General features: G+C 38.0%; 3 protein-coding genes across 4 annotated transcripts; 2 read left to right on the top strand and 1 right to left on the bottom strand.

Annotated features, from left to right (window-relative positions):
* Positions 1–2536: 2536 nt before the first annotated feature.
* slc12a9 (solute carrier family 12 member 9) lies at positions 2537–12351 on the top strand. Its single transcript, XM_056745329.1, has 14 exons — positions 2537–3006; positions 3558–3756; positions 3846–3980; positions 4053–4190; positions 4470–4772; positions 4865–4972; positions 5092–5203; positions 6040–6197; positions 7595–7677; positions 8019–8143; positions 8280–8472; positions 8555–8729; positions 8872–9018; positions 9919–12351. Exons 2-14 carry the CDS (start codon positions 3561–3563, stop codon positions 10755–10757), a joined length of 2712 nt encoding a protein of 903 aa, XP_056601307.1. The 5' UTR covers positions 2537–3006; positions 3558–3560; the 3' UTR covers positions 10758–12351.
* Positions 12352–12453: 102 nt separating this feature from the next.
* hsd20b2 (hydroxysteroid (20-beta) dehydrogenase 2) lies at positions 12454–21150 on the bottom strand. The gene is made up of 11 exons (XM_056745330.1): positions 20873–21150; positions 16893–16939; positions 15105–15180; positions 14705–14815; positions 14465–14532; positions 14335–14379; positions 14174–14208; positions 13996–14077; positions 13845–13910; positions 13630–13779; positions 12454–13555 (listed from the first exon to the last, which is right to left on the bottom strand). Exons 1-11 carry the CDS (start codon positions 21042–21044, stop codon positions 13424–13426), a joined length of 984 nt encoding a protein of 327 aa, XP_056601308.1. The 5' UTR covers positions 21045–21150; the 3' UTR covers positions 12454–13423.
* Positions 21151–22772: 1622 nt separating this feature from the next.
* On the top strand, positions 22773–25028 carry LOC130419555 (probable E3 ubiquitin-protein ligase RNF144A-A). 2 transcript variants are annotated; one of them, XM_056746394.1, is made up of 3 exons: positions 22773–22839; positions 24095–24152; positions 24434–25028. In XM_056746394.1, the coding sequence occupies exons 2-3, from the start codon at positions 24138–24140 to the stop codon at positions 24893–24895; spliced, it is 477 nt and encodes a 158-aa protein (XP_056602372.1). In that variant the 5' UTR covers positions 22773–22839; positions 24095–24137; the 3' UTR covers positions 24896–25028. The 2 variants fall into 2 exon arrangements, with proteins under 2 accessions (XP_056602372.1, XP_056602371.1); XM_056746393.1 differs by lacking the exon at positions 22773–22839 and adding an exon at positions 23860–23994.
* The last annotated feature ends 2607 nt before the right edge of the window (positions 25029–27635 follow it).

The raw sequence follows: 27635 nt of genomic DNA, 5'->3' as shown, positions 1-27635 counted from the left end.
AACACAAAAGAAAAGATATTTTAAAGAAAGTTATCAACACCCATTTCCTTCGGTTGTATGGACACAAAACCAATGCAAGTGAATGGGTGCCGGTTAACAAAAAAATTCAAATTATCTTCCTTTGTGTTCTGCGAAAGAAAGTCAAACAGGTTTGAAATGACAAGAGAGTGAGTATTACAAAATTTTTATTTTGAGGTGAACTGTCATTTTCAGAATTTTAAGATGTCTTCACAACACTGAATAAATATACACTGTAACACCTGCATAAACCTGAACAGAAACTTAACACTGTATAACACCTGCATAAACCAAAACAGAAACTTTTATGTTTCTATCCAGCACTTCAGCATCCATTTTAAATTAGCACAGTCAAAAAGAAAGTGCCACATCCATATATTTAAAGGAGGCTGAATATGTTTATTTGTATAATTTAGAGGAAATTATTACTTGGTATTTATATGGTCAATATTTGGCCAAAACTGCAAAGGATTTGTTTTTTTTTCACAATGTTTAACATAAAAGTCCTTCATTAACGAAACAAATAAGTCAAAACACACAGTTCAACACATGGGCGTCGATAGATCTCTTTAACTGGGGCACGTGACCAGTAAATCTTCTGCGCCCCAGTATACATTTCAGGTTTAAGTTTGAACAATTTAGTTTATTTGTCAGTGTAATCATTAACATTGATTATAGCGGTAAAACAGAACTATATAAACCATAATTCACACTAGTAAGAGCGACGCAGTCACGCACTTTAACCGACCTGAAAACACTAATTCGTGCCGCGCGGAAATCTGTGTCCATGTGCGTCTGTGTGTTTCCTTGTAAAACAACTGCAGCACGCAGGCGCGCACGTGTGACGACACACGGCGGATGTAGACTATGAAAACATGACTAAACTAATTAAATTAATTAATTTTAATATTTTATGTGATATTTACCTAACTGGAGTTTTTCTAAGGATTAGATTTAATTTTTAAACAATACAATGAACAGTTTATAATTTATTTCCAGAAAAATACACATATTTTCTTTAGTTGCAAATTCTTGTGCCTTCTGGGAAATATCATGGTTAAATGGAAAATGGTGGTTGAATTGAGTCTCTCTTTTATAGATATTGAGTATCGAAACTATGAAAAAGTCAAAAATGCTTTTTGATTAATAATTTGCTTTTATTAGCTAAATATTTTGTCGTGTTGATTTTTTAAATCACCTCCCGTTTGTAGTATTTAAAAATGATTTAAGACAATAACTTAAACACTGTCAAAACAAAGAATAAAAAATCTGGAATCCAAGTAGATCTATTTGATAAATATAATGTATAATGTTATCTTCCCCATGTATGCTCTATATTTAATAATATGGAAGGTTAAAATCTTGAAGTGGTTATTTTAAATGTATTTATTTTTGCCTGTATATTTTGTTTTTTCCTTATTATTCTGTGTCTAAGCCCCATTAAAATAAATCTTTTTAATGTAAATATATGCCAATTTGTTTTGTAAATTTGTCAAATTTTGTTATTATTAAAAAATCATGACAAAACTAATATAGGTTTCTAAATAATAGCAATAGATCATCTTTTCTGACTCGATCCTTAAGAGCCCCTGTAGATGGAGATCAGAATGTGTTTGTGCAAAGCAGGGAAATGGAAGCAGAAATGAGAGATGATGAGTTTGAGGAAGGTAAGACCTTACAAACAAACTACTGTAATCTATTAATTTATTAGATAATATGTATTAGAATGACCTTGCTTGTTCTTTAAACACCATGCACTGTGCTGTGTATTACCTTGTGTTTTTCCTGTTAAGCTGCTCTGGAACAATGCATATCGTAAAAAGCGCTCTAATAATACATTTAATTGAATTGAACATCAGTCAGGTCTCAGACATTAGTAGAAAATGTCTCAGAAAAACCTTTGTCAAGTCTGTAAAATTGTATTGTTGCTTAGAAAAACATTTCTGTACTTTCAGAAATGAAATTAATATTTAATTTGCTAGCTCTCGTTTAGGACATTACATAAAAAGTTGATAGTACCTATGGCTGAGATAACTATGTGACGTAAAGGCAGTACAGTTTAACACAGTACATTGGTTAAAAAACTAACCGACTTTGTTTGACTTGCCAAACCAGAAATTTAGATAAAATATGCTATTTATATTAGTTGAAGTGACTGGTTTCTTGCCATGTTAACAGTGTCTAATGAATGCAGATGTTCAAGAAAATGATCTCTGCTTTCATTATTTCTATAGTGCATACAAACGTGTTCATAAAGTCGACGTTCAGTATGTTAATAATACTTCAATGTTTTTAAATACACAAATGTTTACCATCCTTTTGTTGTTGCACTGTAGGAATATTGGTTTAAGCATGGGAAGTTTGTATCGTGCACTTTGCCGCATGCTTCTTGCACACAGCATGTTTTTATAAAAAAATATAGAAAAAGTAATAGGGGCCTGTACCACAGTAGAGCTTTAGGTCTAGCAACGCCCCTGGTTCAACCTATAATGGTCTTTACTGTGTATTTGAACAATTCAGCCGTCCTCTTCATAGTCACATGGGCGCTTTCGATATCCCGTGACTTTTTTTTCAAACAGACAGTCAGATGGCCATTGCATAGCTCTGCAGCACTATGAAACTACACATGTAGATGACTGGCTCGTAGAACTGTAATACAACCGATGTGAATGCGTTTTTATACGTGTTACTTCGTACTAAAGCTCAGAGGAGACACGTCGCGCGCTCTTTACCGTCCATAACATCCCGAGGGTTTGATCACGAGATCTGACGCTGCTGACGAAAACTTTCTGCCTGCGTTTTGTTAAAGAAACAACACAAACTCGACATGATGCTCTGATGATACATATTGAACCCGGGACATCCTGCATCCACATTCTCCACAACAGTTTTGTTTCCTTTTGCTTCAGGGTAGTTTCTTTCTGAAAGCGGAAGTCACAAACCGCTGTTTTAGATTGCATTTGCCGTTGCTGTCTATCATAGAGACAGGTAGGATGTGAATGCTTTCCCCTCTTTGTCCTGTTGTTTAACGTCACATGTCCTATGATGGTAATGTTACACACGTGTGTTATGATGTTGACTTAAATGTCATCTGTTTTTTTTCACACGTATTTAATGTGTGCCGGTTGTAGACAGCTGATTATGTGTTGTTGTTGTTGTTGTTGTAAGGTATTGGAATGATTCCTTTGTGTATCATATTATAGTATTTATACAGAGAACACCAAACACACTTCGCAGTGTTTAGATGAACATGTACTTCCGCTTTCAGAAAGATGCGGTTGTTGTTTTTTACACGCTGACGAAATTCAAGACGCAGTCTTTAGGTTACTTGCAAATGTTTTGTCTAATGATAAAAAACAAACTATGTAGAATAGTAATATATAAACTAGCAGAATTAGCATTAAACATATTGAACTGTACACTGTTATTTGTTATGAAAATACATGAATCAGCTCAGTTTTAATAAATGTGCCTTTGTCTTTTTTAACTGAACGGAAACACTCGTAAGATACCTCGATTTACAGGTTCATGTTTTTCAGGCCATGGCGAACGAACACTCCCCTCTTCTTATTCACGGGGTGTACGGCATTATGGGAGATGCTGATGATTCCAGCGGTGGATCGGGAGTAACAGGACAGGCATCCCCCAAATCAAACCCCCGCAAACTCAACACTTTCTTTGGAGTCATGGTGCCCACCATCCTGTCCATGTTTAGCATTGTGCTGTTTCTACGCACAGGTCAGTGACAAAGACGGAAAGCACGAGTGAGAGGAAAAAGACATCAAGAAGATCATTAAACGCAATTCTGATACATGTCTGTGTTGCAGGGTTTGTTGTGGGCCACGCTGGTCTCCTCCATGGTCTCCTCATGCTGTTCGTGGCATACTTTATCATCTCCTTGACTATCTTGTCCATATGTGCTATTTCTACCAATGGTGCTGTGGAAGGAGGCGGAGCCTATTGTATCCTTAAGCAAGGATGCTAGAAATATGTGGTGAATTATGTCGATATGTTCTTTAACTCTTTGCTGTTAGTTATGATCAGTCGGTCTCTGGGACCGGAGTTTGGAGGTAGTATCGGCCTAATGTTCTACCTTGCTAAGGTTTGTGCATGTGGAGTTTATGTATTAGGACTTGTGGAGGCCATACTTGACATCTTCGGGAAGGATCCAGGTAAGATTTGAAACTCACTGCAGTGAAGAGTTATGCAACACTTTTCACAGAAATATCTTGAGCAATGGTTTCAATGAAAAATTTACTAAACAGTCCGTGTGTTTTTGCACTACATGAGAATTCCATCTGCTTATGATTATACAACACAACTCGGCAATTCCATTCCAGTTATGTTCAGTAAATAGTTTATATTCAGAAATGAATTAGATTAGGAACAAATTGCTCATACAAGGCCACCTGTAGTTTTCCATTAAGCCATTTTTATATTCTCTCTCCAAGGCTCAACCGTGTCACATGGTGTGCGCGTGTTGCCGCAGGGTTACTGGTACACAGTGATGTACTCCTCTATTGTGCTGTTGGTGTGTCTGGTGGTGTGTCTGGTGGGTGCTCACATCTACGCCAAAGCCTCTTTTGCCATTCTGCTGGTGGTGACTGTGTCGCTGATCTCCATTTTCATCAGCCCTCTGATACTCAAACCACAGCGCTTTAACATCACGCACACATATGGCAATAATCACACTGTCACTGTCAACCCCAGCTACACGGGCTTCAACGGCTCCACGTTAAAGAACAACCTTGGACGTAAGATGGCGATTACGGCAGTCATTGGTTGTAATGCTAGCAACTTTAAGAAATATAATTCATACAATTTCTCTAAATCTCTTCTATGATAGCGGGCTACTCTCTGGACTACAGTACCAACACAATGATGTCATTTGCTACTGTTTTTGCCATTATGTTCACCAGCTGCACAGGCATCATGGCAGGAGCCAACATGTCGGGTATAGAATCAGAGATGACTCACTTCTGCTTTTTCATTGTTGATGTAATCGTTTGCCTTTTGCAATACTTATAAGGGTCATATAATAGAAGGGTGTCAAAAAAACTTTCTCTCTTTCAGGTGAGCTGTACAACCCAAGCGAGTCTATTCCTAAAGGGACCATTATGGCTGTGTCATACACATTTACTGTCTATTTGATCCTATTTTTGATCCTGAGCTCTACCTGTGACAGGTGCTGGTAGTGACAATTAAGTCACACTTTAAACATTTTTTACGCAGTGCTTTGTTATCTTAAAGGAGATAGTTCAACCAAAAATTCAAATTCTGTTGTCATTTACTACAAACCTATATAATATATTTTTTTTAATGACATACAAAATTTAAACACAAAAATGACGTGATTGAGTAAATGATCACACATATTTAGTCATTTATAGGTGAACCATTCCTTTATAATGGACTACAGTAGAAATATTTTAGTATTTAGTATATCTTTTCATGTGACAACATTGAAGAAATACCAAGGCGAGGCCTGTTCCGAGTTGAACCTGTCCTGTTGTATGGTCTTGGCCATAATTCCGCAGCTCAGTTTCAGGGTCTTGGCAATCTTCTTATAGCCTAGGCCAACTTTATGTAGGGCCACAATTCTTTTTTTCACATTCTCAGAGAGTTCTCAGCACTTCATAGCAATGTTGAACTTCCAGTGATCAGTATGAGAGAGTGAGAGCGATAACACCAAATTTAACACACCGACTCCCCATTCACACCTGAGACCTTGTAACAGTAAACAATCACATGACACCGGGGAGGGACATTTTCACTTAGGGGTGTACTCACTTTTGTTGTCAGCGGTTTAGACATTAGTGTGTTGAGTTATTTTGAGGGGACAGCAAATTTGCACTGTTATACAAGCTGTACACTCTAGTAGCAAAGTTTAATTTCTTCAGTGTTGTCACATGAAAAGATATAATACAATATTTACAGATATGCGAGGAGTGTACTCACTTCTGTGAGAAACTTTGTGTTTTGTTCACCTCCCTCTTATCCCTCCTCTATTTTCTCGCTCAGGTTATTGTTAATCAATGATTATGCAGTGTTTCAGCGTGTGAATCTATGGCCTCCTATCGTGACGATTGGGGTGTACTGTGCGTCTCTCTCTGCTGCCATGTGCTCAATGATAGGAGCCTCACGAATCCTCCATGCTCTTGCTCTGGACCAGCTGTTTGGTAAGTGTGCATTGATTTTTATTTCTTGGTTTAATTAAGGGATAGTTTACCCAACAATGAAAATTCTGTCATCACTTACTGTCATTTCAAACCTGTATGAATATCTTCTGGAAAAAACAAAAGAAGATTTTGAAGAATGTTTGTAATCGAAATAACAGCGGTTAATATTCACTTCTATTGTATAGACACAAAACCAATGCAAGTCAATGGGTATACCGCTGTTGTTTGGTTACCAACCTTCTTCAAAATATCTTCTTTTGTGTTCTGTGGAAGAACGTAAGTCTTACAGGTTTGAAATGATAAGAGGATGAGTAAATGATGACAGATTTGCAATTTTGGGTGAACTATCCCTTTAAGGTTCATATGTATTGCACAGAAATCCATTATTTAAAAAATATTGGTATTATCGCCACAAAAGGAAGGATGTTCAAATGTTTGGAGAACAAAATAATAAGAATTTCCTGAAGGACATTCAGTATGGTTCCCGAAAGTGTAAGATTAGTGACGATTTTACAGTGTAACTTACTTTTTGTCACATTTTCTAGGCTAACAGTTATATGGTGTGAGAGGTCAAAAGTTCTATGCATAAGGTAAAAGGGACATATCTAAAGACCATTGACACAAACTTTCTCCCATCAATATTCTTCCGAAATTAAGCTTTTGATAACATTTGCATTTATGAGGCAAATCAACACCATTCCTTTAACATGCTTTTTTTATTAAATAATGGGGAAATTGTCACTGTTGATGATATGTTTTGATCATTGTTTTTCACGACAATCACATCTGATGATTTGTGTCACACATTTTTATAATGACAATTACACAATTTGTGATTGAAAGTTAAACGCAAAAGTTAGAACCAAGGCGGTAAAATACCCATACGTATTTCCCAAAAAGATTTTTATCACAAGATGCAAAATTTGTTTAATAGTTTATTTCAATGTCACAAATTTTTCATTCCGGCAGCTCAGTCTGTGGCCATTTGAAATCATCTGTCATCTTTGCACATAACCAGATTTCATCAATGTTTAGAATGTACTTGTAACTATGAAGATGTCTTTAATTGATGTTGCGCCACAAGACTTACAATGCAACTTTAAAAAGTTACTGTATTTGACTACCAGTATTATGATGTTTAACTGCTTTACCTTTGATACCGTAGACATTTATAATGTCATATTGCATTAGCCACTTACATAGTCCAAAGGTAATTTTGGGGTATTTTTTTTCAATTCAAGTGAAATAAAAAAAATCTAATTTATTTCTATTCATCTTTTCACAGTGTTTTATAGTTTTAAAGGCGCTAGTGCAGGCAGTAGAGACATATTTCTATACTATTGTTTACATAAGGAAAATATTATTCATGACACAATGTTGGTGGTGCGATCTTTCAGGTTTGCCTTTGGCTCCAGCTGCAGTCACCTCTAGCTCTGGGAACCCTTGGGTCTCTGTGCTCTATACCTGGGGCCTGGTGCAGGTACAGAAAGATCTGCGCAATTTAGATGTACTTTTTGTGGATTTAAAGGGACAGTTCACACAAAAATTTAGATGTCATCATTTACTCGCCCTGAGGTTGTTCCAAACCTGCAAACATTTCTTTGTTCTGCTGAACACAACCAAACGGATCCCATCCCCCATTTACTACCATTGTAGGGAAAATAAATACTAAGCCAGTCAATGTCTGTTTGGTTACTGACATTCTTCCAAATATCTTCCTCTGTGTGAAGCAGAATAAATAAATGTATATAGATTTGGAGTAAATGATTACAGATTTTTTTGTATGATATTAAATACATTTTGTGTGTGTGTGTGTTGTAGTGTACTCTGTTTGCTGGACAGCTGAATGTGATTGCTGGCATTGTGACAGTGTTTTATCTGCTGGCGTATGCTGCAGTGGATTTGGCTTGTTTGGCTCTGGAATGGGCCTCTGCTCCAAACTTCAGGTGCCGCTCAAACTCCACTAAAACCTCCAGAAATATCTTCTCTGCATTTGTCCGCTGTTTATCACTTTGATGCGATATAACAATGTATCTTTACATTTTCATTAAAACTGTCTTCTCTTTTTCTTTTTCTTTCCAGGCCGACATTTCAGTTATTCTCTTGGCACACATGTTTGTTGGGTATTGTAAGCTGTGTGGTGATGATGTTTGTGATAAACCCAGTCTATTCCTCAGCCAGTATCGTGCTGCTGCTGCTCCTCCTGCTATTCCTGCACTACCGCTCACCCACCAGCAGTTGGGGCTACATCAGCCAAGCACTCATCTTTCACCAGGTTCTTACTGTATATACAAACAAAGAGACATAATCATGCATATGAACCAAACTTAATGTGACGATCTCTGGTCTCCTCTCAGGTGAGGAAGTATCTTCTTATGTTAGACTCCCGTAAGGATCATGTGAAGTTCTGGAGGCCACAGGTCTTGCTGATGGTGGCAAACCCTCGGTCTTCCTGTCAGCTCATCTGCTTTGTCAACCAGTTGAAAAAAGGAGGACTGTATGTCCTGGGCCATGTGCAGATTGGAGATCTGGGTAGGACACTGGGGGTAGTTTAAGTTTTTGATATTAAAGCTTCCCTGTTTAAAATTCTGTCATTTATATTTTTGAAAACATGGAAAGTTACTAAGCAAAGAACACATTTTAAATGTCCAAATCAATCTGAATTCGCTTGCAGACTTATTGCCGGCAGACCCGGTGCAGCCGCAGTATAATTTCTGGCTGAGTCTGGTGGATAAATTGGATGTGAAGGCCTTTGTGGATCTAACTCTCTCTCCATCTGTCAGGCAGGGCACTCAACATCTGCTCCGCATCACTGGGTTGGGTGAGACATTTCACTACCATCTTAACTTTAGAGCTTCATATCCTACATATCTCAAAAATACTGTATGTATAATCTAAATTATAATATTGTAATGTTTATTATAATATAGTGATGATATATTAAATAAGTAAGCACAGTGGCTTAGTGGTTAGCACGTTCGCCTCACACCTCAAGGGTTGGGGGTTTGATTCCCGCTTCCGACTTGCGTGTGTGTGGAGTTTGCATGTTCTCCCCGTGCCTCGGGGGTTTCCTCCGGGTACTCCGGTTTCCTCCCCTGGTCCAAAGACATGCATGGTAGGTTGATTGGCATCTCTGGAAAAAATTGTCCGTAGGGTTTGAGTGCGTGCGTGAGTGAATGAGTGAGTGTGTGTGCCCTGCGATGGGTTGGCACTCCATCCAGGGTGTATCCTGCCTTGATGCCCGATGACTCCTGAGATAGGCGCAGGCTCCCCATGACCCGAGGTAGTTCGGATAAGCGGTAGAAAATGGAATGGAATGGAATGGAATATTAAATAAGTAATAAAAATACAACACATTAACATGTTTATAAATATAATATTCAGTATTAGAAATTTTGCCCCAGAAATTTTATTAAATAAAATAAAATGAATGACTGAAAAAAATAAATGAACAATAAAATGACAAAAGCATATAATAAAAATGATCAAATATAAACAATATATGAAATTATAAACATTAAGAAGTCATTCAAATTATTAATATAACTATAAACAAAACTATAATAACACTATAATAATAATGAAATTCCTCTCCTTTTGATGCATGTATTCTTGAGGTTTGCTGAAAATTATTTGCAGTTTACATAACCTACTTTTTGTGTCTATCTTGTATGCATTTCTTACTCTGACAATCTTTTTCTACTTCTTTTCTCTGCTGCAGGAGGTATGAAGCCTAATACCCTGGTTTTGGGTTTCTATGACAACTCTTACCCAGAGGACTACTTCTTACAGGACCCCGTCTTCTGCGAGGGTGATCGGGGTGAAGGGGATAATTTTGGGGTCGATCTTCCATCTCTACAGGCTTATTTTCCACCTGTACGGCATGCCGAGAGCCCTCGGTCCCTTCAGCCCGAGGAGTATGTGAGCATCATCCGCGATGCCATAAAAATGGGAAAGAATGTTTGTTTGGGTCGATACTTTTACCAACTGCCACCTGAAAGCAAAGGCAAAACATTCATAAGAGGAGGTGACAGCGTGAAATACATCGACGTGTGGCCGTCAAACCTACTCTGCCCAGGCAGTGCCAGTTACGCAGATGTGTGTAGTCTTTTCCTGCTTCAGATGGCATGTGTGTTGAACATGGCCAGCTGGTGGCGCTCTGCAAGATTGCGTATATTCCTCTGTGTGGAGTCCCAGTCAGAGGACCAGGGTTGGCTAGCTAAAGAGGAGCAGTTTAGAGACTTGCTGGGAAAGCTGAGGATTCGTGCTGCTATTAAAATCGTAATGAGGGATAATGTGTCATGCACCCTTAGAGAGGCCAATCCAGAGAGGCAAAATGTAGAAATTAAAGCTGTCCCGGAAGCCTCCCTCCGTGCTGTGAATGCCCTGCTAAAAGAGCATAGTTCTGCAGCAGCGGTGCGCTTCCTGTATTTGCCACACCCCCCTTCCATTGCTGACCAATCACAGCAGTACCTGACACAGCTGGACACTATTACACAAGAGCTGGGCCCAACTCTTTTGATTCATGGAGTGACACCAGTTACATGTACTGAGCTATGAGAACTGTCTATGTTAGGAGAATCAGAATTGCAACTGTATTTGCTGTTAATTTAAAAACTAGAATAAATAGCAGCAATTGTGAAGACAATGTTTATTTGTTACCGATGATGATATTGTGTTAAGTTGTGATCATGTTTTCTCTGTCTGCTTTTATAAACCGCAAGGTCAGTGATAGCGGAAGGGGATTGTTTGATATAAATTTCAATAGCCAATTATGTTCATTCAAGTGTCTTATGACCTCCGTTATCCGTGATCCGTTCTTGTGTGCAAGGGACATTGTATGGGCACTGTGTGGACTTTATTTGGAACAAATTTCTTTTAAATGAGCGTTTATCAACTTTTTGTTTGCCTTTTGTAATCTTGTCAGATAAGTGTGGTGGTATTGTTAATCATTTCTGCAGACCATTCAACCCCATTGTGACCCAGTTAGAACTTGGGGGTCAATTAGGAACCATCACAGTTTTGGGTCGTTTAAGCGAGGGTTCCCCCAAAATTGAAAATGTATAATTTCTCACCCTCTAATGATATCAAACCCAGAACACAACACAAAAGATGATATTTTGAGGAATGTGTGTAACGGAACAACACCTGTACACATTCATTTCTTTTGTATGGACACAAAACCACAATGGGTAATACTTTTATTTGTTTTTTAACATTCTACAGGTTTGAAATAGCTAGAGGGTGAGTAAATGATAATATGATTACATTTTGGGGTGATCGATCCCTTTAATGGTGCTCTCAACTTCACGATGAAAGCGCTTGTGTTGCACAGTACACTCAAAGTGTATTTATTTTCTGTTTGGTTGCTTTAAAAAGATCTTATTATTATTTCCTTGTGTGTGAAAGATAGAATTACAGTGTAATAATATAAATTTGAATTTAAGGGGTCCAGTTGTAAAATGATAGTGTTGAAGTTAAATAAATAAAAGCTGTTTGTGTTTGATGTGGTTGCCTCTGCTAGGCTAAAGGCCGAGCCTAAAGCTTCGGACCTGAATCAGATTGGCCACGGTATGAAAGCATGATGAACATAGAAGTGCCTTTCCTGTTGTGTCTGTGTTGCTCTTTGTTAAGTTTAAAGGGATATCAGCTTAAATAATACTTGAATATTTTGCTCTTAGATTGAATGCATGTGTCTTTTGGGTGTGCCTTTCTTAAAAAGTTTCCAAAGTCAAAGTGAGCCGAAGCCTAAGAAGGTCGGACCTTTGTAAAGTTTTTAGATCGTATCACAGCAGTACGATAGTGGGTGTCTAATGCTGAATAATAGTAGTGTACCATTGCATTCTGTGTTTGTTAGTTTGTATTTTTTACAGTGCTTGGAATTGCATTATGCACAACAATACTTTACATAGTACAGTTTTCACAGAATCCAGAATATCTAGAAATCCTAGATTTATAATTGTTTATCATTAGTATTGGTTTAGCTAAATTGTACATCAATATACATAAAGCATTGTTACTGTATTCAAGAAAGGGTGATAGATGTACTGTACACTTCATGATCCTGGACAGAACATTTAGGTTGACAGATTGTCTGAATTGTATGACTCATAAAGTATGTAAACAAAAGTCATTAAACTAAATATTTAATCTCTTTTTCCTTCATTGCCTTTTTTTAGGTTGATGTTTAAGCCTCACATCACATTATGCAAAAAGCAATAAATACAATATACATGTAAAAGACAAACTAACATGATTAATATATTTAGAAATATATTTATTTACATTTCTTGGAACTGAATGCAGAAGTAAACAAAAGCAGATATATGGCACAGCTAGTGTCAAAGTAACCAAATGTTTTTTCATCATTTCAATCAATTAATGTTACAACTGAGAAGCTTATAAAAATGAGGTTAATGATATATTCATTGGGTGGGGAAAGTTGTGGATTGACACCCTAAAAAGCTTTATGAACATCAGACATATTAAAGGTGCTACGTGTAAAATGATCTATTGACAGAAATGTAATATAATATACAAAACTAACTATCTTCAGATACAAAGAGCTTACATAATGAAGAGTTATGTTTTTATTACCTTAGAATGAGCCATTTCTATCTACATACACCACGGATCCCCTTGCATGGAATTCCCCATGTTGTTTCTACATTAGCCATAACAGGTCCGGCTGCCGTACAGATCGCATTTCATAAACACAAAGAAGCGAAAACGTGACGACATCTTAGTTCTGTGTCAGCCACCATAGTTCTTTAAAAGGGAGGGATGGAGGTTGAATGAGCCATTGGTTGCAATTTGCCACCTCACTGCTAGATGCCACTAAATTTCATTCACTGGACCTTCAAGAATCTAAATGCAGCTTTATTTAAAGGAGAACAGGTGAAAACAGGCAATGAGTTCAGGGCAGGCAGCAAACAATCAGAAACAGGGTCAGAGGGAATGGTCGATGCAGGCAGCAAAGGCTCACACAATCAGTGCAGTCCAAGGTCCCAAACACAAACAAAACTTCAATGATTGAGATAACAGACCAGGCTTATATTTACATAGGTTATTACAAACAGGTGAGAATGATCAGTGTTCAATGAGTCTGGGCAATGGGTTATGGGAAATGTAGTGTGCAATGCCAGTCCGGGTGATGAGGGGAGTGACCTCTAGTGGATTTGAGAGGGCACTCCAGCTGGTGACTGTGCGTTCACAGTGTGATTTGGTCAGTCCTGTTTGTTGTTTGCCATCCTCTCCCTAATTTGCGGTTCCATGTTGAGAGCCAATTTCGCCATCCGCTGTACACAGAAGGAAGAGAGACGCAGCCAGTCCGGAAATAAAATGGACAGAGCAATGTTCTGAAAAAAAGATGGTCAGTTATATGTTTTATGATATGTTCAGAAAGAGCTGAAATATTTTTCTGTAATCTTACCTGCAGTGCATGAGTTACACATCCACTTGTGTAAGATGTGTAACCTACAGTGTTTAGAGCATCTCTAGCGAAAGAAGCAGCACTTTTCACCAGAGGATTCACAGGAACATTATGGGTCATATTAGTAGACACCACAAACGGAGCAACACACTGGAAAACGAACGAGAATATCAAGGTTCTGCAAGCTGTGTACAAGGTGTTTGCATTAAACTTACTTGAACAGTGATTCCATGTGATCTGTATTCTGCACTCAGACAGCGAGAGAAATATGTTACAAATATCTAGGAACAAAGAAGAGGCGAGCTTTTGTCACGGGGTTGTTTCTGTTATCTTTAGTAACGGTCTTGGATTTGGTTTGTGTTGTACCTTAGTGGCAGAATATAAGGAGAGCATTGGCTGGGGTTGAGAGGCGGCCTCTGATGACATGTTTATAATGAGGCCTTTTCCTCTGGAAGTAAACAAGGACACAATCACTTAGTATTATACTCCACGGATACAGCTTACTCTATCAAACAGATACGATCTGAACTGGCTGAATGTTTACCTTTCAACCATGCCGGGCAAAATCAGTCTGCTCATCTACAAAACAACAACATCATCATTAACATTACAGCCAGTCTCTTTATCAATGCAATCACAGACCACGTTGCATGTTGTCTAAAATGTTATGCATGTAATGTCAGTTGACCTTACAGGTAGTCTTACCTGAGTGACAGAGAGTATGTTGCAATTTATCACCTGTGTGATTCTCTGGAGAGAGGAAAAAGTACAAAATGTGATACACACTTAAACAGTACATCCACAACTACAACAACAAGATTGGAAAGTGTCAAACCTGTTCTGGGTCAGAAACATCCAGAAAATTTGCCAGAATTCCTGTATAGTTCATACCTACGTTGTTTACTTTGGAGAGAAACATAAGAATGAATATATTTTAGAAGCCTCTCTCATTCTCTCTCTCAAGAGGGGTCTATATTCAGTAAAAACATATAAAAACACTTATTCTTTTGCGGCTTAAAAAACTCAAGTCATTTTTTCACAATATTTTACACATGATTCAAGATTGTATCCCTACCCAGAATTCCAATCTCCAGGCCCTCCAGCTGTTGTGTGATGGCTGAGTAGATGGAATGACCCTCTGTAAAGTCTGCCTGAATCACACAAGTCTGACGCCTGAACTGAGACTCTGAAACAAACACAAGCAGAATTATGTGTAGAGAAAACGTAATCCACATTAATTTGCGATGTCTACATACACAATCAAAATACATATGTTTTTTTCTGATAAAACATATTTGCAAATGTAATTCATGACAGTTTCGTTTACAACAGGGATATAAATAATCAGATAATTTCACAGTCATCAGAACAAGGTCATTTGTTGGTATTTTATGTTTCTTTTCTCTCATGTAATGCCAGATTTTTGTGTTTTTTAAGAAGCTACATTTACTTCATCTCTTCTTTTAGTAACTCACCTATGTCCTTGGCAACACGGTGAAGCTTTTCCTCTGAGCGACTGATCAGAACGAGATCTAATCCACGCTTGGCAAGCTAAAATACAAATACACACACAAACAAACAAACACATTTAAAAACACACTCTGGTCTGACGAGTATTTATATATGGAACAAATAATCTTAATATAGAAGTAAATATAGAGTTTATTGTCATCCATTTAAAACCTCAAATATTAAGTGTTCTGAACTTGATGTGGGTGTCAATCATATTGGAGTCATTCACAGAAGCACAGTCAAACTTTATGTGAAACAGCAAAGCATTACAATAAAATGGAAACTTCTTATTTGATGACTTGTATAGAGTTTGGCGAAAGGGTTTCACCAGCCAGCGCAAAACTTTGTATGTATATCCTCTCATTAAACAGGCTAGCCTTTTCCTTTTCCGAGGACAAGAACAACACACTGTGGCGGCCGAAAGCCTGCCTGGGTTTTAATCTGATAACCGCTTAACCACATCCATGCAGTTTTGGGAAAACGGAAATTACTGGTGTGTCTGGATCCTTTAAGATATCTTTGTGATGATTCCCAGACTAGTTGATTATGGCAATACTCCAATATTGTCAAACTCTGAACTAAAATTGCTAGTTACTGAGAAATTGAAATATTGGGGCGTGTTCGGTCATTTCAGACCCTTTGTTTTGTTGTTTTGACGTCACAGAATTTTATCTGACTCCAAAATATAAAAACCTCAATATATGTAATAGGATTTGATTTGATTATTATTGTATTGACTATTTGAATATCCAAGTTGGTGTTATTAAATTATTGAGATTTTTATATTAAGATGTTTAAGATTGAATTAATTCATTAATCAATTTTCACATACACATAATCTTACAAGAACTATGGATCAATTTAAATAAAAATGTATTTCCAATTACAATGTTTTTGTTAGGTAAGACTAACATGTCGAACAAGCCAATCATAATAGTAAAACCTAAAGCCAATTAAATACAGACATTATATCAGAATCACTTCCCTGTGGCTCAGTGGTTAGAGCATGGCGCTACCAATGCTAAGGTCATGGGTTTGATCCAAGGGGATTGCACATACTCTGTGTAGTGTAATGCAGTGGTTCCCAACCTTTTTTCCTTGCCCCCCCCACGTACATATATATGACAATCGGAGCCCCCCAACCCTCATGTATACGACGAGAGAGGACCAGGCCTAGATTTTTTGTTATGTTTAATGATGTTTGTGTGGCCGGCAGTCGACCGTGAGGGAGCTGTGAGCATTTAACTTTCGTTTTGTGGTTTGTTTATTTTATTAGAAGTTGTTAAATGTTCGCCGGTTCCCGCCTCCTTCCTTCCTTGCTACTTTTCCTATTGATTTTTATGTTGACACGAACGTTGACGACTGACAGAGGACATTTCTCACAAGAGTCTCATAGCGAGAAAAGCCAAGTTCAGCTATTGCAAATTCCTGTGTGAATGTCTGCCGATGGAGCCAGAAATGTATAAAATTATTGTACATAATATATAACTATTTTTGACTGCATTGTCTTGGCATTGTAAGCACATAATTTTTTTAAATCATACAAGATATTTTTATATAAAACGATAAGTGGAACATTTTATGCAGCTTTATAACACCTCAATGTATGCCAAACACCAAATATTAGAATAGGAATCCCGTAAATACATCACTAAATGATTTCTACTCTATTTCTATACTATTTTATTCTCAAAACGAATGACCACTACGCTTTTTTAAATCAGGGACTTTGAGGCAAATGATTCACTGACCTCTTCGGCATATGCTCGACCGATGCCTGATGTAGCTCCAGTCACAACTGTGAAAACAAAGTTGAGCAAAGTCTATATAAATATTACCCATTTTTATCCGTCATGTTCTAAAGGCAATTACACTTTACACAGTGCAACTGTTTTACAGTATTTTGAAGTTTATAGGCAATTTGATTATGAGAAAATGTTTGACAAGTACGCATGTATTAATGAGTTTCTGGCTGTGCTGAATAGAACGAGTACTGTACAACCGATGGAACACAACACCCCTGCAGAAAATAAAGCAAAGCAGGTCACCAGCATGTTGTGTTTTGGACATTATGTTGGTGTACCTTCCCTCCAGGCTGCCTGGACCCTGCTGGATCACTTGCCTGATATCAAGCCACCCTATGGTACACCAGCCATTCATGAAGGCTATACCAGAAAAATACCAGCAGTATAAGCAGTATAAACTGGCCAGGACCAGCACGAAATTCTTGCTGGTTATAGTTGCTTCTATCAACAGAGTTGACATCAATCGTCATTTTCCAAGTAACACAAAAGTAACATGAGTTGAAAAGTTGACTTTTCTTATATAAAAATAAGTGATGTTTCCTCCTGGACTTCTGTCATTATTTACTTATATTCTTCAAAATATCTTATTTTGTGTTCTGCAGAAGAAAGAAAGTCACACAGGTTTGAAATGACCAGAATGTGTGTAAATAATGACAGAATTGTCATTCTCTTTCACTTAATATTGGGTTTTCATACCTGCAAACTAGTCGCTTTTCTGCGAAATTCGCCTTTTAGAATCAAAAATAGGTGAATCGTATAAATCCGAAGAGTTTTTTTCTGTGGGGCCCCCCTTAGGGAGGCATCTACTCTCGAGTGTCTGAAATTTCTTTGGTCCAGCAGCTGGATTCGTTTGGCCAACCAATATCAAGATAACAGCTAACCGCGTCTTTTATGATCCTTGGGCCAACCAGAATCATGCATTCTAAACATCATGTTTGCGCCCACGCTGAAAGGGACGACTGCAAAGTGTCTGTCCGTGAGAAAATGGCGTCGCTATTTATTATTCAGGTCACCCGTGTGATGGAAACGGTATGTCATCAGAGACAGTTGCTAGTCTCACTTTTGAATTTCCACTTCTAGAGCTCTGCCCTTCTATGTGATTACCGTTAAGGCACTTGGGTGCAATTGATATTCGTCCTAAATTTCAGTCGAAGCTGTTGTTTACAGATGATATTTAATAATTATTTTAGAGACTGATCAATTCGCTTCATAACACATTAATATGTCGTCTGGAGCCGCTGGGATTACTTTTGTATTTCTTATATATATGCCTTTTGACTTTTTTGACAGGTGCTGCACTTTATCTCTCTTAATAACTCTCTTAACATCAGTCCCGTTCTTTATTTTTAATCAATCCTAATCCATAATTTAATTATGACTTGGAGCATTGCGATCGTGAGACGAGGGCAACATATTTATTTTTTATGAAAATCTCAAATTCAAACAAAACCCATATTTTTCCTGTAGCTCAAAATTGTTTGCAATTAAACTTTGTAGATGCTGGGCATTAAATAGATTATTTGTGACACCATGCACATACGTTTAGCATTTAGTTAACAAATGAAAAAACATCACAGTTTATTCCAGACTATTTAATTGTAGTGGTCGACCGATTATCGAACTGGCCGATATCGGCATTTTTTCGATTATCGGCATCGGTCATTTTAAAAGCCGAAGTGCCGATCAAGTAATTTAATTTTAAAATGCGCTAATTAGCTCTGATATGCAGTCAAGGATTTAGTGAGAGCCGTCATATGGACCCCTTAGGACCCCGAGTCATTCTATTGGCTGAAAGAACGTCTATTTGGGTACTCTTTTAGCGCCTGATTGCAATTCTCACAAAATTGCATTACGATACTTGTCACTAGAACTAAAATTACCATTAACGTATTTTACATTACAAACTAATTTCGTTCTAAATGTTTTAGTTAGCTTACGTAGCAACTACGTGGTTATTTAACGCTTTCGAAAAAAGCTAGCCCTAGCACATAGGCCTACCAAACATTCACAAAAATGTGAATAATTGGACCAGTCGGGGTCCTAAAGGGGACCGAATTCCAGGGGGACTCGATACCTCATGACAACGGCACTCTAGTCTGTTGCCTAATGTCAGTGTCAGATTAAGTCATTTTCGCAACTTATTACGGATACATCTACAGACACTCACATGTTATTTACGTCTTGTATCGAAAGCCAACAGGATCACAATTCGCGTGTTTTGATCGCCGTATCAATATTAAAACGCCGACTTCTTAATGCCGCCAGGCGTTAAATTAACGTCATACGCCGCCAAGCGTTTAAATAACGCCCCGCGCCGATGCTGAAATATAAATAAAAAAATCCCTGTGACACAGATAAACATAACAAGACCAACAATGTTAAAATCTGCAAATGGTCCGAGCGGGACTCGAACCAGCCAAAGACGCGACATGCGACTGCGAGCCAAGCGAGTTAACCTGTACATTAACAACAACGACATGCATTGTGTGTCGCATTAGAATACTGAAAATTCTGTCATCATTTACCCACCCTCTTGACGTTTCAAACCTGTATGACTGTATAGCTAATGTATAAATACAAAATAAGATATTTTAAAGAAAGTTATTTTTTTTTCATTGAAAATGAGTTTTCTTCATACAATAGAAGTCAATGGGCACCAATGGTCAAAGATGTCAGAATTTTCGTTTTGGGAGTTAACTACATTTAATCATGACGTGACTTAATTTTACATGACTCATTTTACACATTGCAATCTGGAACATACTGCATTTGGTTATATGTTTTTCTTTCGTTTCTTTGCATTTTTTGTTTTCCACAAAGTTAAAATGGATATGGATTGGAGATGACACGAGCCTCCGACTTGCCGTAGAGCGCGCAAACCCAGAAGAGAGGGGCTATGTATATTAGTTAATAAGTTTGCATTTTTGAGTGACGTGTGACGTTAATTTTACGTAATTGAAACTGCGATAGGTCTACATTTATTTTTGTGTACTCATTGTCTACAGAATGTTTTGCTTTTGTAAAACAATGGCAATATACAGGTTGTGCTTTCAGCCGTCTCTCTCCACGTGGATCTGTCTGACAGGCGCCATTAAACAGATTTAAAACTCTGCGAATACTCATCATAGAACGTAAAGCATATGTCTAAAGAGAGTTTGAAGTGTCTACTTTTAAATGATCCAATTCATATTATTTTCGGATTATATACTATGTATGAAAGTAAAGACAGGTGATGTTTCTCCCGCAGCAGCTGGCTAAATAGTTGGAGGAAGGGTTTCCTTTTGGCTATAAGAGGGGATTCCTTTTAAGCTAAACATTCTTGGTCTCACCTGCTATACATTATTTATTACTTCTGCTAACCCCTGGACAAATGAAAGTATCCAGATTTCTTTAGGTACCTATATAAAGAATTGTAGTTTCTAAAATAAATGAGTTCAAAAGCTGGATGCCTCTGTGTCTAGTTGTTGTGCTCCCAGATCTGCAGAAGAATTCTCTCACAACATCCAACCTATTTCTGATTTGATTTTAAGAGTAATCCAAAACACAGAAAGAAACTTAGTGTTCCAAAGGAACCTGAAGTTTAACAAATATGTTGATTGAACTATTGTTTTTATTTACCTGTTTACCATCGTGTTACTATAGTAAACGTATAGTAACCATGTTTTTTGAGCAAAGTTTTTGTCAGAGCTCGTTATTGTTAATTTTGAACAATTTACACCTGACATTTATATCGGTTAAAAATTTCGGTTATCGGTTTATGACGTGTAATAATCGATTTCGACACCGACCCTGAAAAACGCTTATCGGTCCACCTCTAATAATTGTACAATTACATTTTTATTGTTAAAAATAAATCGTTGTATTATTATACAGTAATGACAAAGGAAACACTCTGCAGTCTAGGAATTGAGATATTTCTGTCTTACCGGCCCATTGCCCATATGCCTTCAGGTCTGTTTGCCAGATCTCGGACATCACGTACACTCTGAATCCATGCCAACACTGACACGACCACCTCAGCAGGTAATACAGCACCGCAATAGAACCTATACAACATGATACCGATGAAGACCAGCTGCACTCTGCAATGTCTCCCATGTTACTTTTTACCTCTACTGTTTTTTCACACAAACAATTACGAAACGAATGACATTCTTCTGGTATGCTGTGGAGTTGAAAAAACCCACTTCACCCCTTCCATCGTTCCCGGGAGTCTTCCCTCATTGGTCAGTAGCATGGGCGTACATCTCAGTTAACAGTAGGGGGGAGCATTAAAAATACAATTTCTCAAGAGCAATTTTTAAAGAGGACAAATATAATACAGTCAAAATAGTACTTACTACGACACAAAGCGACAATATGCGTTAGTGTCATAGGTTTATCATGCAGACTTGCAGTCATACAACTGAACTATACTTTAATAGAAGTGGACAATAAAGCTGTTTCCATTTACATATTTTTTTCGTCTCTGTTGTCCAGACAGGAAAAACACACTACATTTTAACAATGAGTCACTTTTTAAACACTTTTTTAAAATGTATCCTGATTTATCCTCCATCATCGTCTGACAAAGTCATCATCCATCTACATTAAAGAGTAAAGGTTATTTTCCGATGTTGTGCACTGGCTCCGCCAACAAACTTTGTTCATGTTCAAGGACTTAAACAGTAACAGTGACAGATGCTTAAATTCTGTGTTGTACTCGTTGATGAATCGCCCGATTTTTAGTCAACTGAATGTTTAGCTTATCCGCCGCGCGCGCACTGCACAAAATAGATGCGGTGAAAACGACCTTTTCTGACTGAATGAAAGGCTGTGCACCTTTTGTGGACCAAAGAGGTCTGAAATTCGCTAAATAAAAGTCACTAAATTGTCACCGGTGTGCGCGACTGTATGTGACACGTGACCTAAATGGCAGGATCGGTGGTTAATTGTGGGGTCATCATTGCCTATTGAGAGCACCATATAGGTGGGAACCTCCGTCGGGTGATGGTAAACAGTTTTTGACCGCTACGCTAGGCTTTGGTACCACATAAAGTCTTTGGAATTCATATTTAAGTTTATATTTTTATTATTCGATCGTTTTGCACAAGTGTATCCTCAAGTTATTAGTCATTGAAGAAAGAAGTAAGACAATTTGGTATTATGTGTTGGTGATGAGCGATGTATACCATGCATATTATTTATGATAAATGTGAAACTATAGCTTCAGTGCATTTAATTGTAAGATATGGTTACTCATATTTTTTTAAAGCCTTTTTATAACTCCTGTTGATGGTTGATACTTCTGACTTCAATACACTACATGAAACTGACAAACCTGTCTCTTCGGTATTTGTGCTCTTACTGGCACCCAGGGGGATTTAGTCAATTTCATGACATCAAAACCTAACCTCTATAACACTGGCAGTTCAACCCACCACATGGGAACCAATGAGTAAAGGTTTTTGCAAGCAATTTGGTCCCTCGCTGTGATGGAACAACCAGGCGTCGCTCATTTTCAGACTGAAGATGAAGGCAGGCGATGTAGACCTGGAGCAGTGAGTTAAGGTAAAGGGGCAAATTTGCCGTTATCATACTGAAGGCCTGTGTGGGCGATTTAAACTTGAAGCGGACAGCAACTGGCAGCCAGTTAAGTAAAATCAGGAGGGGTGTTACATGGGTTATTTTAGGCTTGTTGAAAACTAGACGTGCTGCTGCATTCTGGATCATTTGCAAGGTCTTGATTACATTGGTTGGAAGGCTGGCCAGTAGAGAATTGCAGTAGTCCAGTCTTGATATGACTAGAGCTTTGACTAGCATCAGAGAGGCATGCTCTGACAGGAACGGCCGCATTTTCCTGATGTTGTGGAGCACATGCCTGCAAGTTTGAGCGGTTGCTGCGATGTGAAAGGTGAATTTCAGCTGGTCGTCGAACATCACCCCCAGGTTCCTAGCAGACTTGGTGGGTGTTATAGTTGAGTATCTGAGCTGAATGGGAAGGTGGTGTTGAATTGACGGCTGGGCCGGTATAACCAGGAGTTCTGTCTTAGAGAGGTTGAGTTGTAGCTGATGCTCTTTCATCCAAGATGAGATATCCAGAAGGGAGGTAGAGACACGGGCAGAGATGGTGGGGTCAGCTGCTGAAAATGGTATGAGAACCCATGTGCCTTAATAATTGGACCCAGGGAGGTAGTATATATACAAAAGAGGGGAGGAGCAAGAACTGATCCCTGAGGAACTCCAGCTGTCAGCTGGTGAGATCTGGATGTCTCGCCTCTGCCAGGATACCTTAAAGGATCTGCCAGTGAGATAAGAGTCAAACCAGTTGAGTGCTGTTCCAGAGATGCCCAGTTTGGAGAGGATGCCCAAGGGAGTTGAGGATAGAAAGAGGTAAGAGAGAGATCAGGGATGCGTTGCAGAGAGAATTGCCTGCTGAAGGTCTCCACTTTATCAGTGAAGTTGGCAAAGACATCAGCAGTCAGCGAGGTATTGGTAGAAGGTGGATGGGGACAGAGAAGAGAGGAGAAGGTTGATAAAAGTTGATGTGGGTTAGATGCCGTTTTGATTTCTTTTAAAGTACTCAGTTTTGGCTTCAGATATATAGCGATTAATCGACTTCTGAGCAAAAAGTTGTTTCTCCAGCAGTAGATGTGTAAAAAATAAAATTCTAAATTCCATATTGAATACTGATTAAATGACTGTTGTAAATGTCTTATTATTAAAACTATATAAACTTAATCTATAATTTTTACTTAATTTTAAAATCAAAAGCCAAGACTAAACCGTTTACATGAAATACATTTCTACAAAAAATATGTTTTAATTTGATCAGACAAAAATAAATCACCTTCTGGAAATTGTTGGCACCACAGAATAACATTCATTCAACCAATCATAAGAAAGGTCATATCAGGTGACATACTTGCCGGGAATTAAAACCGAAAGTCAAAGTACTGGTATTCCCCTTCATTCTGGTGTTAATGATCTTGCATTGAAGAAGGTTTCTGTTTGCATTTCATTTATTTTTGTCGTTCCCCACATGTTCCATTACCATTTGAACATTCAGGTCAGTTTGTTATTTTGTAATCTAATCTGTTTTATTGTAATGAAGAAAAAAGTTTAAAATGCTGTAATAAAGTCTTTGTGCCTGCCTTTTGTTTTCTTAGATAACTCTTGCTGCCCATCAGTTCATCTAGGAGAATAAGAGCCATGGACATTATAAAGGTAGATTGATAACCCAATAGCAATCTCTCTGATCTGTTCTTATTCAAGCTTTTGTTTAAATCATCAAAGTTAATCAAAAAAGTAATTTTAATGTAAAAATGAAATGACAATGAAATGTTTAATAATTGAGTTTTTAAACGCACTGAATGTTTACTGTCTAATATACTCTTATATAATTCATACACTCTAAAGTTCACTTGAAAATTACAGGTGGGTTATTGGAACTCTGCTGGAAAACTAGTGGTATGTCTCTTTATGTGTCTTATGTGGCTTATACCCAGTGTCCTGGTTGTCATCATTCAAGCAAGAGAACGCTGAACGGTCAACGTGTTGTCTGCAAGACATGTTCTAAATCGAAGAAGTGCGTGTTTCAGTTCTGCTACGTGTGTCAGAGAGAGTGGCCTCGCGACGCTATGAGCACCGACGAGTGTGTACTGCCAAACTGTGCGCTCCGGGCCGCCCTTCTCAGCGCCAAACAGATCGACAACCCTGAGAGCTCAGTAAGAGGTTGCCCGTACTTCAGGGCCTGTCCAAGATGCAAGGCTCTACTTACTCATGACAGTGATGGGTGTCCTTATATTGTTTGTTCCAACTGCAATGAAGAGTTTTGCTTCCGCTGCATGGCCCCGGAATGTGATTATGATGAGTGTTATGACAGTGACTTTGATGACAATGAATTTGAGGTGATGAAGCCCTGTGTGATTAAGAATAACAGTGAGCTTCTTCAACAATTAGGACTGTAGTGGAGGTGTGTGGGATTAAAGCTGTCAAACCTTGAATTGAGTCACTTAAAAATTGAACTGAAGGACAAATAATAATTTGAATAAGCAAAATATATATATATTCAATAAACCAATGTACACAAAAAAAAGAAAATCGGGCTGTGTCTTGTCCTCTTTTAAGCCAGGTGTTAAATTATATTTTAGGTAAATTCTGGAAGTGCTGTTCCGGTTGTTTGATACTTGAAGCACTTTAGTGCTAACACAATATTATTAAGGTAATTGATGTTTAGTGTTTTAACATGTTTATCAGCATATTAGAACATATAGGCTATGGGAATCCATTTAGCAGTGGATGGCTCTTTTTTTATTTTTACGGCACATTCCACACCACCTCCCAACCTATTCTTTATCAGATTAACATTAAAACCTTAAGTTTGTAGGTCACTGTTCACAAAACATAGCAGCATATTCACTCCTCATGAAATGCAATAAATTCTGCAAATCCACTGTAAAGATAACTGAACTGGATTTTTCGAGAAAATATAAAAGTTGAAGAAAGAGATTTTTCTTTGTTTTGAGAACTATAACCAAAATCTTCAATGTGTTATCTACTTTTTAGAGATTTTTTACGTAACATTTTTACTTTTGTCAGGCTTTGCTGTGAGTGACCAGTAGATGGCGCATTTGGCATAATATCTTTAAAGATTTTATATTATCTCACATTTGTAATTCTTGGAGCGATATGCACAGACAACAAAGTTCTACACTGGAGGTCATGAATCTAGGCATCTATTTGTATAAATATCTATATGTGGATTTATCGTATTCATAAACTAAAGAGAAACCGAAAGCTCTTCACCGCGGTATTCCCCGTCAAATTACAGGAAATAATCATTTTGCTTTAGGACTGAGCAGGTTTTGGTTTGTTTTAAGTACTCACTAATTTAAACCGAATACCCTACATTCTCTTTATCTTACTGAGTGAACAGCTATCGAACAGGTCAGTGGTCTTTTTGCTTTCAAATAGCCAGGAAGTAACCATTTTGCGAGAAAGAAATCGAAGCATTTTGGGCATGTACGAAAACCTTTTTAGCCTATTCTGTTGGTCGTTGTCGATATTATAATAGTAGTCCCTAATATAATGGGACCGTGTTTAAATGTGAGAGACAGACATTTGTTCCTTATTTGTCTACACCAGCACAGTTCCCAACACCTATTTTTCTTTTCAACCCCCCATTGCATGTCTGTAACATTCTCTCTCTCTCGTTCACAGGTTTCTCAGTCCATTTGTGTATCTAGTCCAAGGGGGATTTGAGCCATGAACGCTCTAAAGGTAGACTGACCGCGCAATAGCAGGGTTTAGTGAGCCCTCGTGACGTCAGATTTTCGCCCAGGCTATTCTGAGGCACTTGTTCTGACAGAATTAAGCTATTAGACCTAATTTAGGACACTATGTCAATAGGTCTGATTAACTGTGACGCAGTTTTCCATCATGAAGCATCTAGAAGAAACTAAATGGGTTAAAACTCAAGACAAACGCGTAACGCAGTTACGCACATAGGCTATTTTTTATAAACGGATATATTTATATACAGTACAAAAGTGGCCGAAATGTCCAATTTAGAAAAAAGTATTAATAGTTGAGTGTTTTGTCCTTTTTGGATAATACACCTCTTGGATCTCCTGATCCTGATCATTTTAGTAATATTTTATAGTCTTTCTCATGCATTGACTGTATTAACATGTTTGCGAGTAACTTTTGGCCAAGTTCATCTTAAATTGCATTATGTGTGCTTCATGTCATTTAAAATGTTTTCTAAAAGCGATCAACCCTTTCTCCCCAGTGCCCTGGTTGCCAAAAATCAGAAGACACCAAACAGGTCGATGGTCAGCGCGCGATCTGCAGGTCGTGTTCTGCAGCGCAGCGGCGCGTGTTTCAGTTCTGCTGCGCGTGTCAGAGAGAATGGTTACGCGACGATTCAATCTTCTGCTCGCTGCCAAACTGCGCGCTCCGCGCCGCGCTCCTCAGCGATACACGGATCGACGACCCTCGCAGCTCAGCAAAAGGTTGTCCGTACTTTAGAGCCTGTCCAAGGTGCAGGTCCCTACTCACTCATAACGGTGATGGGTGCACTAATATAATTTGCCCTAAATGTGGTGAAGGGTTTTGCTTCCGCTGCCTAAGTCAAAGGTGCTCTGGGATAAATTATTCAACTTTTCTTCGTTTGCATCGTGAACTATTACAAGAACATCATATTAATCCGTGTAGAGTGATCAATAATAAGCAGATGCTTGGTGTTTTAGGACTGTAACAATGTTTATTTGCGCTTTTAAACTTGTTGTTGGTCTAACTATTGTAAATAATTAATCTCACCAAGCTCACCAAGACTCTATGCCTAACCTTTGTGATATAAAAAATCGATGGGAATTATTTTGTCTTAATTCATTGATCTACTATGGATGATTTAGTAATCATTTTTATTCAGTTAAATATAGGTCCTCTTGTATGCCAAATGTAAACTTGACTGTAGACTAACAAATCTGTAAATGATATGTATATGTAAGAAATAAAATGTGTTTAAAAAATAATTTTTCTGCTGTTTGGTCATGTCTTATCTCAATTTCAGCACAAAGAGAATCATGGCTGAAGGATACCCCTGAATGTGTTATTCTTTGAAACTACCTCTATAATACTCTAATACTTAAAAGTGTGACGCCACCGACTTCCCATCTCATTCTCTTACTGTTCAGATGCAAGACG

This window comes from Triplophysa dalaica, chromosome 4 (assembly GCF_015846415.1).
Source record: "Triplophysa dalaica isolate WHDGS20190420 chromosome 4, ASM1584641v1, whole genome shotgun sequence".
Classification (NCBI taxonomy): Eukaryota; Metazoa; Chordata; class Actinopteri; order Cypriniformes; family Nemacheilidae; genus Triplophysa; species Triplophysa dalaica.
The sequence above is the reverse complement of the archived record's forward strand: the minus strand, read 5'-3'. Positions and strand labels throughout refer to the sequence as shown.